The 12,681-nt window shown below is 56.8% G+C and overlaps 1 protein-coding gene across 1 annotated transcript in view; it reads right to left on the reverse strand.

The window, feature by feature from the left end:
- Positions 1 to 10,280: 10,280 nt before the first annotated feature.
- The window catches only part of RAB11FIP4 (RAB11 family interacting protein 4), a 112,315-nt gene continuing 109,914 nt past the window's right edge, over positions 10,281 to 12,681 (reverse strand). The window contains exons 14-15 of the mRNA XM_082860048.1: positions 12,178 to 12,321; positions 10,281 to 11,090 (exon numbers count right to left, since the gene is read on the reverse strand). Coding sequence (XP_082716174.1) covers positions 10,974 to 11,090; positions 12,178 to 12,321 — 261 coding nt within the window. The 3' untranslated portion in view covers positions 10,281 to 10,973. The remainder of the gene's footprint in view (positions 11,091 to 12,177; positions 12,322 to 12,681) is intronic.

Below are 12,681 nucleotides of genomic sequence, written 5' to 3' on the forward strand. Positions count from 1 at the left end.
AAAAGAGTAGATATAAGTATAACAGATTCACTTCGCTGTACACCTGAAACGTACACAACATTGTAAATCTTTTTTTTTTTTTTTTAATTTTTATTGGGGTATAATTCAGGCCTCCTCAGAAGGCCCCAAACAAGGCAGGAGCCTTATTGAGCACCAGTGCTAAGCAGCTACAGCCCTCGGGACCATTCCTTTCCCTGAACACGATCCTGCCGTGATGGACGGTCAGGAGTCTCCACGGGGGCTCCCGGACAGTAAGAGATCTATGTGGCTGAGATCAGAGCACTGATGGACCAAGTCATTCCCCAAGATGGGTCCTGTTTGGGTGGATTTCTTTGGGGAAAGATGGATCTCCTGAAAAGAAGCCTGGTAGGGCGGAAAGCGCTGAAGACTTGCTATCTCACGCACCTATTGCTGTGTGGCCAGCTACCTCAAAACGTAGAGGTGTGCAGAGAGATGTGAGGTGGGGCTCCTTTGTGCCCACCTTCACCTCAGAAAATGGAAACATCTGAGGGCTCTCTAGTGGGACAGGTTGGACTAGACCCTCTCCTAGTCTCCTTCCTACCTTGACAGCCTCCGGAGTTGACGTTTACAGCATCCCCTCCCCCACCCCCCAGCACCACCACGATTGCAGGCCGAAGCACTGAGGGTCTGGCCTGACGCTGCCGGAGACCCGAAGAGTCCAGCTTTTGGTCTGGGGGTCGCCTGCTGGACTGGATAACTGCGAAGGCCACGTGGAGACAGAGGAGGCCAGTTGGGCTAGAACGCAGGGGATGAGGGTCTCACAGGCTCCCCTGGGCTTAGTGACACCAAACGGAATCTGGAAAGTGGGCCCAAACTTCAGCGCCTTTGCCCTCTGGGTTTGGGCCTTTCAGGAGCTCCAGCAATTTTGTTGTTGTTGTTGTTGTTAAACCCAGAGGCCACATCAGTGTCACGGAGCCCAAATCAGAACCCAGTAGCAGAGTCAGAGCTTGGAGAGAAAGTCAGAGCCAAACCTGGAATGGCAGGAGAATGAGGGGAACTTCCCGCAGCCCCAACTCAGCCACCTGGTGAGTTCTAGAAGGACTGGCTGGAAGCTGGCTCCGGGCTTCCTGGGCCCTAGAGCCCACAACCTTGCCCCAGCGGGCTTGGAGCACCACTGACCCCTCAGCCCACATTAAGGTGTAGCCTGGCCAACCAGGCTGACCCATGGTGGAACCACCATCCTTCCTGGGCCTCTGCTCCTGCCCCCCCCAGCAGTGCAAACAGGCCGCACAAGTCCCACCTATGGGCTCTCGCTCCTAAAGAGCCCACGGCCCCACGCCAAGCACTCAGAACACTGCAGGGCGCACGCACGGTGAGCCCTAAAGACACGCCAGCGACACGAACCACCTAGTTGTTGCATCTTGGGGGCCAAACACCACATTAGGCACAGGGATTAGGGAGGGGAGAGGGGCTGTAGGGGGAGGAGTATTGCCAAATCCCACTTCTCCGCGGCTCAAAGGTCAGATAGCAGCCAGATGGACTGACCGAACCCGATTCACCCTCACCAAGGGCCCCCTGCTGACCACGGATCTCTGGACGCCACAGCTCGCAGGGCTGCACCTCCTCCCCGAGGGTCCTGGGCCTGCAAGTGAGATGCCACGGGAACAGCTTTCTCCACCTCTGGGCGCAGGTGAGTCATTTTCCGGAGATGGGTTGGCTGGGTGGACCTGCCCAGCAAGGCCATGAGAAGCCTGGCTCCCTTGCCCAAGTGACCACCCAAAGCTGGTGATTCCAACTCTCCGCCTCACGCAGCAAAAAACAAAACCGACCAGGTCTTACCTGAGTCCACGCTGCCTTCGTCTTGGTTCCTCTCTCGGCAACCTACCCGGTCCTGCTGCCGCTCCCTGAAGCTCAGCTCGGAGCAGGCCGACGCTGGCTTAAGATCCTTCAGTGGTTGCCACAGCCCTGCGCCCTGACCCCTGCCCTCTGCCCTCTGCCCCGCTAGTTCTCCTAAGGCCTTTGCACCTGTTGTTCTTTCTCTGTGTTTTCCCCAACCTCTCTCACCTGGCCATCTCCAGCTCCTCCTTCAGGCCTAGTTGAAATCTCCCGACTCCTAAAATGATTTCAGCAGTGATTATGCACCCATGACTCTCAGCTCTGGCCACACACTGGCATCACTGGGGGGGCGGGGGCGGGGGTTTGGAAAAAACCCCAGCGTCTAGCCCCACCTGAATCCAAATCACTGGGCCGGGGCCCTACATCCACGTGGTTTAAAATTCCTCCAGGTGATTCAAATATGCAGCCAAGTTTGAGAATCTCCCTTTCTAGAAGCTGCTGTGCCCTGAGGTTGGGGAGCGGCTTTGTTTTGCTGTCATAAACCCAGCGCCTCACCCTACACTGAGCGTCTATCAGGTGCTGATGAAACGTTTGCTTAATGATGAGATCCACCCTTGGCCCAGCAGGCTCTGCAGGGCCTCAGCTGTCCTCTCTCCAGCTCCACCTCTCCACTCACCTCCCGGACACCGTACCCCGAAACGGCCGTGCTCTCTACCGGCCTCCCCCACGTGTGATTCCCAGATCCTACAATCCTTCAGGGCTCTGCTGAAACAGCCCTTCCTCAGGGAAGCTGTCCCTGCTGCCCACTGGCCTCAGTCCCCTTGCCCCCAGCTCCCATCCCCCCTTGGTGCCCGGTAGATTAAGTCTGTTGGTTGAGTGATTTTGTATCCAGGTATTTTTGACCCTTCAGGAGACTTTGTCCTGGGCCCAGATGACTCTAAAAGGGCCTAAATTTGAGGGCATGGTGAGCTGGTGGGATCTGACAATGGAACACTTTTGCAGGCACTGTGACCTCTAGGCGTCGTAGGGACAACGTCATCAGTAATAAAGAGGGTGAGAAAACGGTCTCCAAGACTGTGCAGGGGTCCCAGCCTGCACACACTGCAGGGCTTGCTCTCACCTCTCTCCAGAAGAGTAAACTGAGTTGACTCGTGTCCCCTCCAAACGGTATGTTAAAGCCCTAAGCCCTGTACTTGTGAACGTAGCCTTATTTGGGAATAGGGTGATGGTGGTTGTGATCACGTTGAGGTCATACTAATGTAGGGTGGCTCTAATCCAACGTCTGGTGTCCTTATAAGAAGAGCAAATTTTGGTCACAGAGATACCCAGACGGAAGATGGCCATGCGACAACCAAGGCAGAGGCTGGAGCGATGCAGCCACAAGCCAGGAGCACCAAGGATTGCTGGCAACCGTCAGCCAGGAGAGGCGCGGCGCAGAGCCTCCCTCAGAGACTGCGGAAGGCACTAACCTTGCTGACACTTTGATCTCAGACTTGTGGCCTCCAGAACTGTGAATCAATTTCTGTTGTTTTAAGCACCATCCCACCCCCTCCCCCAATGTGTGGTACCTTTGTTTTTTTTTTTTTGGCCATGCCATGCAGCATGTGGGAATTTTCCCTGACCAGGGATTGAACCCGTGCCCCTGCATTGGGAGCTCGTTGTCTTAACCACTGGACTGCCAGGGAAGTCCCCTGTGGTACATTTTTATAGCTGCCCTAGAAAACTAATTTAATAGAGGAGACATTTCGATAAGGAGCCTTTGGGGGAAGGTGAGTTTTGCCTCCCCAAATCCAGATTCTGATTCTGCAAGCACTTACTGGATCCCCATCTGGTGGCTGGACTCCATGGGTAGGAACGGTTACTTCCTTCGCTTTACGGACGAGGCAACCGAAACTCAGAAAACCTGCTCAGTCACACAGAAGGAAGCCATAGAATGGGGGCCTGATTTCAAGTGCAGGACTTTTTCCGTGAACGCAGAGTTGGTGCTCAGAAATGGCCTAATTATTGTGAAACAGCAGCAGGTTGGAAGTTTAATATTGGGGTTTTATCAGTGACACCCTGTCCCCACCTTGGTTCCCGAGACCCCATTGCACTCTCCTCTGCTTCCTTAACAACGAGTTCACCTTTTCAGGACTTCAGATCTCAACACACACACCACAAGCCAGGGTGCAAGGGGGCTACAGCTTCTGGAAAGGCCAGCAGTTGCTTCCGGATGGCTGGGGTAGGGGAGGCAGGACCAGTCTCAAAAAAAAGTAGTGGCAAACTAAGAAGGAAGCCGTTTTTGAAATGGGGGTGCAGGGCCAGTGCTCAGGAATTGGAGACACCTGGCTGGCAGCAGAGGGGTCCTAGAAGGAGTGCGGAATGGGGTTGTCAGATAAAATACAGGACGCCCAGTTAAATCTGAATTTCAGCTATACAATGAATAACTTTAGTTATTGGGACATACTTACACTGGAAAATTATTTATCTGAAATTCGAATTTAACTGGGTATCCTGTATCTGGACTTGCAGAATCTGGCAACCCTCGGGAAGGGAAAGGCGCGTTAGGAGGATGGAGAGAGTAAAGGTCCAGATCACAGAACGCCCAGTGTTGGAAGAGGACTTTGCTGTGAGCCCAGGAGGCCGTGTGACTCCGATGAATGGGGCACCGTCCGTCCACTTGGGCAGACCTATAGCACCTGGGCCTGTGTGGGGAGCTAAGAGGGCCTGGGCTAACAGGAAGGCAGACTCACCTCCAGAGAGGCTGGGCCTGTGAACCCTGTTGACACCTGGAATTCCATAACCACCACCAGGGGCAGACAGGAGAGAGCAGGACCCTGGGGGTCCGGGCCACCAACCTGGAGCACCTCCAGTGCTTGGCGGGACCCACGCTCAAGTGGAGGACCTGGGCCTGTGACCCAGGGGAGCCATGGGCGCGGACACGGCAGAAGACGACACGGGGACCCCGTTAGTGAGCAGAACAAGTTGAGAGCCCTGGGAGGCCCCTGCTGGGAAAGGGAACGTGGCTGCAGTGAGGACACAGTTTTCAAACGTCACAGTCCCGAGGGCTGGATGGTGCCGTTATCAGGGCTTCTGGGATGCCCATCTCCTCTCCTAGGTGCTGTCCCGAGGACAGTCTCAAAAGAGGGTCTGCAGGGTGAGCCTCTGCCCCCGGAGGGGCACCAGCCACCCTGGTACACTGGATGAGGCCCGCTCTTCCTATGGGAGACTGACCCCAGGAGTTCTGGGACCAGGCCTCACCTCTTCCACCCTCCCTCCCCTACCACAGAAACACTGTCAAGTCAGGCAAGAAGAGCAAAGTGTTTATTTACACCTGGGTCTGTACGTGAGCGTTCCCGAGGGAGCCTGCCTCTGAGAGCCTGCTCCTTCTTGGCAGACAGCTCGGGACCCCAGGACGCAGCCTTGGAGCCTCACCACCCTCTCCCCACCCCGGGGCCTGGAGGTGGAGGTCTCACTTCAGCCCCAAAGCTAAACCTGCTTCCAGACGGAGGCTCCTGGGGCAAAAGACTCAGGTGAAAACCCACGATGTGTCAGAGCCACCCGACAAACCCTCGGATAAGCCCTCACATGCAGCTCAGCCCACCCGGGCCCCGGAGACCCCAGCCAAGAAAGCGGGAAGAGCCGGGGACGAGGGAGCCAGCGGGCTGCGAGCCAGTCCTCAGCGACGCCTGGTCCGACGGCGGTCCTGACCTCACCGGGGATTGAATGGCACCCGGGTCTGAGCACCTTGGGCAGATGAGGAAGAGCTGGGCAGCTGTCAGTGGCAGGCAGGGGATGCAGCCAGAAGCCCCTTCCTTCTGCCTGTTTGGGGTCCGCAGCTGTTTAGACACCAGATGGCGATGGCCCTGAACCCAGGCCCAGTGCCAAGCACTGGAAGCGGCGCGGCTGGAGCGTCTCCCGTGGGCCGGGGTGCCTCCTCCGAGGGGCCCACAGAGCGGCCGCAGACCCACGACATCGCGGCCCGGGCCGACGCCCAGCTTAAGAAGGTGCGCTCTGCCGGCTACAGGTACTGACACCGACTCATGGAGGGGGCTGTGGGAGAAGCTGCTTTGCACAGAGTGAGCCTTTTCTAGTGTGCAAGGCGCCTAAACAGCGGCAGGCTGGACGACGGGCTGAGTGAGGCCACAATGAAACACCTGTCCCAGGTCAGCAAGTCTGCACGGCTGGGCGAGCAGAGGAAGCGGAGCTGGGGGCTGTGGACGGGCGTGCGGGGGGCGGGCGTCGCGGGGCGGAGGCACGTGGACGCAAAGGGGGACGCTATGTACACTTTACAGGGCTTGGGTAAACAGAGGACGTAGAAAAGGGGGCAGTGGAAACTCCTGTACAGTGGTGACAGGGGAGAGAAGGCACAAGGACAATGACCCCAAACCATGCAGACAAAACACAGCCTGTGCAGCACAGCAAAGCAGAGGGGCCCGGAGAAGGCACGTCTCCCCAGACGACAGCACCGAGATCCTGCAGGGCCGGCGCCAGGGTGCCTCTCCCAGCCACCCCCCTGCTGCTGGCTCCGGGCAGACATCCCTCCCCCTCCGTTACAATCACAGCGGAAAGAGGAGCCTACGAGGTCGGAGCACCAACGTCATGTGGCATCAGGCTTCGCAGGGTCTACGCTTCTAGAAACACACCTTTCTAGAAGGCAGCCTATTTCCCAGGTAGGTGGGGCGTGGCAGGAGGGCAGGGAAACAGGCCCATGGCTCCGGCCTCTCCTGCTCCGGTTCATGGGCGCACTCAGAATGGGGTGGCAGGGCCCGGAGGTCCCTAAGGTCAGCGGAGGGAACGGACTTGCGCAAAGTCACCCGGGAGGGCGTGGCCCCTCTAGCCTGAGGCCTCTGGCCAGCCTGAAGCATAGCATTAGAGGAGCTGCTGGCCTAGTCCCAGAGGAGCAAAGGCCGGGGCGGGTGCCAGGGCTGCAGTCCCGAATGGCCCCTCTCCTTAATCTAAAACCCACCTCAGCCCTGAAAGAGAGTCGCTGTAGATCTGCCGGGCGAACAGCCGTTTCCTTGGCACTATAGCCATCCCGACGCTTCCCCTGTTCCCATCGCATCGCATCTAAAGTTCGCTTTTAGGTTTAAATGCATTAAACACACATACCCAGCAGCACAAAAAGAGGGCTTAATTTCTTCATGGTCCCCCAGGCCCCACCGGCCCCTGAAGGCCTTTGCCCGTTATAAGTCCCTCGCTGGAACAAAAGAGCCGTCCTGACCCTCAGGACCTGGCTCGGCCAGGAATCCAGCAGATTAGCGCCTGGAGCCTCCAGGGCTGGGCGGGGATGCTGGTATGGCTACTAACAGGGGAGGTGCCGGGGTGACCTTTAACCCCCAGCCTGAAAACAGATCAGAGGCAAAACTCCCAAAGCGGGAATCCCCGCGGGCTCAGCTGTGCAGGTGGGTGGCTGCTGTTTCGGAGGCTGCTTTCGGCACCCACCCGCCCCTTCCCGCCCCCACTCCGTTCTGCTCCCACTCCGGACTGTGTCTGATACATCCCAACATGTGCCACCCACCAGCTCCACGAGCGACAGGCAGAGCCCGGCCCACAAGGGTTCGCTAACCCCTAGGCTAGTGAGAACAGCTGGATCCACCCACTCCTGAAGGCATCTGGCCTCCCATCCTGGGGGGCGAGGGGTCAGCTAACGTCTCACCATCCGACATCATCATTCCAGGAAAAGCCACCAACATCCCAGCAGGAGAACCCGCTGTTATCCAGCACCTGGGTTAACAAGCCCAACAGAGGTTTTCCCTGCCTCTGGCCAGCAACCCCCTTGGCTGCGTTACCATCACCTGGGGAGCTCTTTAAACAGCTGGGCGCCTGGGCCACACCCACACCAATTAAATCCAAATCTCTGGGGGCTCAGGCAGCAGCATTTAAAAAATCTCCCCAGGTGATTCCAATGCACGGCCCAAGCTGAGAAGCCCTGTTTCAGGCCCAGGAACTTTGCGAGGTTGTCCAGTTTTGTGTTTTTAATGGGTGAGAAATAAAGTGTATTAGGCGTTTATAGATAAAGGATAATTTCCCTCTGACAATTCTTGAAGAATCTACGCATTTAAGATAACTTGCCTAACTCTGGCAATTCAAAGTTAATTTTTTTTTTTTTTAAACACTTGCTGGTTCAACGAATTTTGTTGGGGCTCTGATTGAAGGCAAGGATAGCCCAGAGTCATGTAAAATGTGAATCTGCTGCAGAAGCTGCTCCCCACACCCCCAAACACCTCTAAACTTCACACAAGTTACTGTAATCCCTACTTGGTACAGTTGCCAGGCTTGGCAAAACCAAAACCCACATGGGGCACCCAGTTAAATTATAATCACTTGGGGAATTCTTTAAAAAAACAACAACACTGGGCTTCCCTGGTGGCACAGTGGTTGGGAGTCCGCCTGCCGATGCAGGGGACACGGGTTCGTGCCCCAGTCCGGGAAGATCCCACATGCCGCGGAGCGGCTGGGCCCGTGAGCCATGGCCGCTGAGCCTGCGCATCCGAGCCTGTGCTCCGCAACAGGAGAGGCCACAGCAGTGAGAGGCCTGCGTACTGCAAAAAAAAAAAAAAAAACCCAAAAACCAAAAAAACAACAACACTGATGCCCGGGCCACGCCCCACACCGACGGAATCAGAACCTCTGGGGACTGGGCCCAGTTATCAGAAATTTAAAAGCTTCTCCATTTAATAAAATGTGTCCCAAGTACTGCAGGGAACACCTACTGAGTCATTTGCTTACCTGAAATTCAGATTTCACTGGGCATCCTGTATACTATCTAGCAGCCCTGCCGCTGAGAGACAGAAGCAGAACCCTCCACCGGAAAACAAAGGAAGGAGAAAACACAGGAAGAGAGCACGTTCTGCCCCACCTGGACCAGTCAGTCCAGCTCTGGAACCTGCCCAGAGGCTGTGGGGCTGGGACCCCTCCGGCATCTGCCCCCCTCAGGCAAAAAAGCTACAGGCTCTTAAAAAGCCAATCTGATACATTCTGGCTGAAGTGAGAAGGTTAGATTTAACATGGGGCGTGTGTTAAGTGGAACTCAGTCTCATTTTACAGTCAGCCCGTTCCAGAGACCAGGTCCCGAGGGGCCTTCCCGACGAGCACTTCCCGCGGGAGTCCGCTCCCGTGGCGCCCCCTGCAGGCCGACAGCTTTTTCCACCGCTTTCCCCTTGGCGGACATTCCTTCCCACATTGTGACTTTATTAACTCAGGCCTCTGCGGCCTCCCCTGGAATTCCACGTCAGGGCGGCTAACACATCACAATGCTCATCCCTGGGGCGAGTCCCCCTCAGAGCGGGGTCCGGATCCGGCTGGCCTCTCCGCAGGATGCCTCCCTGTAAAAGCCAGACCAAAGCCACCTCGGGATTCATCGTCTTTCCTGTCCTTTAACTCATGCCATTCCTCCCTACCAGCAAATCCTCAAGAGACCCACTCCTCGTGCCTTCTTTCCACCGCTGCTTCTGCCCAGACCCCTGGGGGGCCCAAGGAGACCAGTGTCCTTAGGGGGTTGAGAGACTCCCAGGAGACTGACCCCTGCCCTCATCCTTCTGGTGTGCGCGGCCCCGAAGTCCTGGATCAGACCAATGCAGCCCTACGATTTGCTGCAGGAAACAGATGCCATGCATACGCTTAGAAAGAAATCACGAACTCCAACAAAAGCAAACGGTGGCTGGAATGGGATGAACATCAGTCCTGGCCACAGCCCTGCTCTGTGAGCGGGAACACACTCGAGGCCCTAGGTCCCCTCTTCACCCTCTCCTGCCCTCTCTCCTTTGAATACACCCCTCCCCAAGATGCCCAAGCTTTCCTGTTCACACTAGAAGTGCTGAAGGAAACAAGAAACTGCGGGGGGGAAAATAAGACCATACATGGTTTATATGTATTTGGATTAAGGAAACAATTCACAAGCCATACAAAACTGAGACACACTGGAAAACTCAAAGGGAAGTACCGTATCTACTCCCAGCCACCTAGAACACCACAGCACGTGAAAGATCCAGAGGGTGAATTTCCACCACGTGTCACCAGGATGGAAGACTAAGGTTTCCCTGCAACTTCCCCAACCGTCTCTCCCACCAGCACAGCGTTTGTTCCCCTGGCTGAGACCCGAGTACAGGTGTGTTTCTAAAGGCTGGAACACGGGGCCCTCACCACCCAACTGAGCCAAGCCCAGAGCTTGGATTCTGAAAATCCAAACCCAAGGCCATCCCCAGGGCCAGGTAAGCAAGGCCCACTTCTAGCCTGAGGGAGCTGTCGAGAGGGTCCATCCATGCCCTCTCTTAAAAGGCATCCACAGGAAAAGATGCTGACAGGGACCGGAGCGTGCTCCCGCCCGAAAATCGTGTCTTTGGTTGCCCAACGCCAACACGTGCCTTAGACTGTCCCCAGCCTCCTTCCCCCTTTCTTTGAACCCTTCATGTACACCCAGGTGAACGCTGCTCATTTTTCAGTGTCTTAAAAAACAAAAAAGACAGAGAGGGAGAGGTAGGTGAGCAGGGATGGAGAAGTTTGCGGGGAACTCTCAGAACGCCAAGAATTCTCAGGATGAAGGTCGCCCCCTCCAGCTCCTCCACAAACCTGAGTCCTTGGGACACACTGTGCACAGCCTCACACGGGCTGCCGGCTGGGGGTGGGGGGGTTCGTGAGGGCCCCTACGCGTTCCCCCCATACGCTCCTTTTTCCTCTCCGAGCTCAAGCACCTGGGCCTGAAAGGTGGCCGAAGAGGTTGGTGAGGCATTTGAACTCCTGGAAAAGATGGTAATTTTGCTCCCACTCCCAGGGGGAAACAGGGATGTGGTGGAAGAGCCTGTCTCACTAGAGTACTTTTTAATCCTGGTCCCCAGAGGTAGAATCATTTTATCCAGTATCTGAAACACAAGCTTCTAGCTCTCATCGTTACAGTAACTCCTGACTGCCGACCTCGCCGCCGCCCACCTCGGGGACCCTCTGCCCCACGCAAAGGGACCACAAAGTGCAAGGACGGCTAACAGCACAGATGGCGCCCGCGGCCACGGCCCACGCTCACCCCTTGCTGTGCACACGGCCTCCCCACATACACACCAGTACACGTTACACCACCGTGGCCAGAGACACATTTACAGTGTGCGTGGGAGCCCGGCCTGGGCCGCATCCTCAGGCAGGATCTGGCCCTTAATCCCGGGGTCCAGGGGTCCCGAGGCCGCTCTGCAGCCAGGCCCCTCGTCTCAGTGCTTGATCTCGAGGATGGAGGGATTGTGGTCCAGGATGGCAAGGATAATCTTGTCCATGTACTGCCTCAGCCGGAAGTTGATCTCCTCCTGCTCTTTTAGGGCCTCCATGAGCTGAAGGGAATGAGAAAGAGAGGTCAGAGGCCGGGCCGGGGCTGGGGTGTGGGCAGAGCCAGTGCCCCAAGACCAGCCTCAGCGCTCGGGGCCGGGGCATGAGTCTAGGGCATCATACCCAGGGCGGGTTAAATACGAAGAGGCCCAGGCCACACCCCCAGAGAGTCTCACATCACCGGCCCACGGAGGAGTCCAGGTGTGGGTGATTTTCTGATAAAGGGAGAGAACACTGGCCAGAGGCATTTACAGTCAGGAGTGACATCCAAAGTCCTTAAGACTGCCAGCTGTTTCCTCTGCCTGGAACGTCCCTCTCACCACCCTCCGGCCCTGCCGTTGTCCTTCTCCAGGTCAACTCCTGCCGTGTCCTTTAGGCTGTAACTGAAATGCTGCCTCTGCCCGCAGGCTGGAGGCTGGTGCCCGGCTCACATGGGAGCTCCTTGAGGCCCAGGGGCCAGCTCTTAGCTGTGTGTCCCAAGCACAGGGTAAGGGTTCAGTGACTCATGATTCGTGTTGAAATCTAATCTGGGTATTTCGGAGGCCTGATCTTTCATAAGCACACCCCAGTGGGGCAGAAAGAGTGGGCTTTGCAGCTAGAGACCTGGGTCCCTCTCCCTCCGTAAGTTGGGTGATCTTGTGTCCTGATCTCCCGATCTGTGACAGACAAGTGTTCAGAAAGCCTTCGAGTTCTCAGAAGATTAAGTGAAGACATACCGCAAGCAGGTGGCCAAGAAATGCTAGCGTCCTTCCCCTCTTGACTTGGGGGAGGGGTCGTCCAGCCTCCCCTGGATTATAAGTTGATGAAATCAACTGGCCATTTCGGCATGTTCCTGGCAGAGTGAAGACTCAAAACTCCGTTCTGCTCCCAAACCCATATGCTCCTCCCACCACGTACAGGAAATCGGAGCGGACTTAACTCCACCTGCAGCCTCCTTGCCTCACCGCTCTCCCCTGTCACTCGGGGTCACTGCAGATGGAGACTTCGAGGGGCCAGGCCCTGGGCAGCCTGAGGCTTGTCATCGAGACAGGTGAGATGGGGCAGGACAGATGAGCAGCCAGGCTCCACGGTGCGAGCTGCTGGGCACCTTACCTCATCACGAGAGGCCGTGTCTATTTCCGCAGCCAGCGACTGGGCTTTGGTCTGGGTGGCAAAGAGGTTCTTCGCTTCGTAGAGGCTGAGGCTCAAGATCTGCCCGTTCAAGTCGTCGTTCTGGTCCCGCAGCTTATGGTTCTCCTGGGGAGGGGGACAAAGCGATACCAGCTCCCGCCGGAACCCACTTCTCCGCAGCCACTGCTCCCTCACTGCCACCAGCACCCTCTCCACCCCTTGGGCGTGTGTCATGGCCCGTCCAGGACACCCACAGATGAGAGGGCGTCTGCCACGCTTGAGGGGGAGGAGAGCTGGGTCCTGGGAGGTCCTGGGGTTCTGAGGAGGAGGTAACAGCCCTGCCCAGGGAGCCAAGTTTCCAGACAGGGGCATGGCTCCAGGCCACCCCTTCCCCCGGGAAGTGGGTGAGCCAGAAGAGGGGCCCCGCCCACCCAGTGGCTCCTTGTCCAGCCCTGGCCCTTGGTGAGGAGAGGTGATGCTCTAGAT

This window comes from Leucopleurus acutus (genome assembly GCF_964270905.1).
Source record: "Leucopleurus acutus genome assembly, chromosome: 19".
Lineage (NCBI taxonomy): Eukaryota > Metazoa > Chordata > Mammalia > Artiodactyla > Delphinidae > Leucopleurus > Leucopleurus acutus.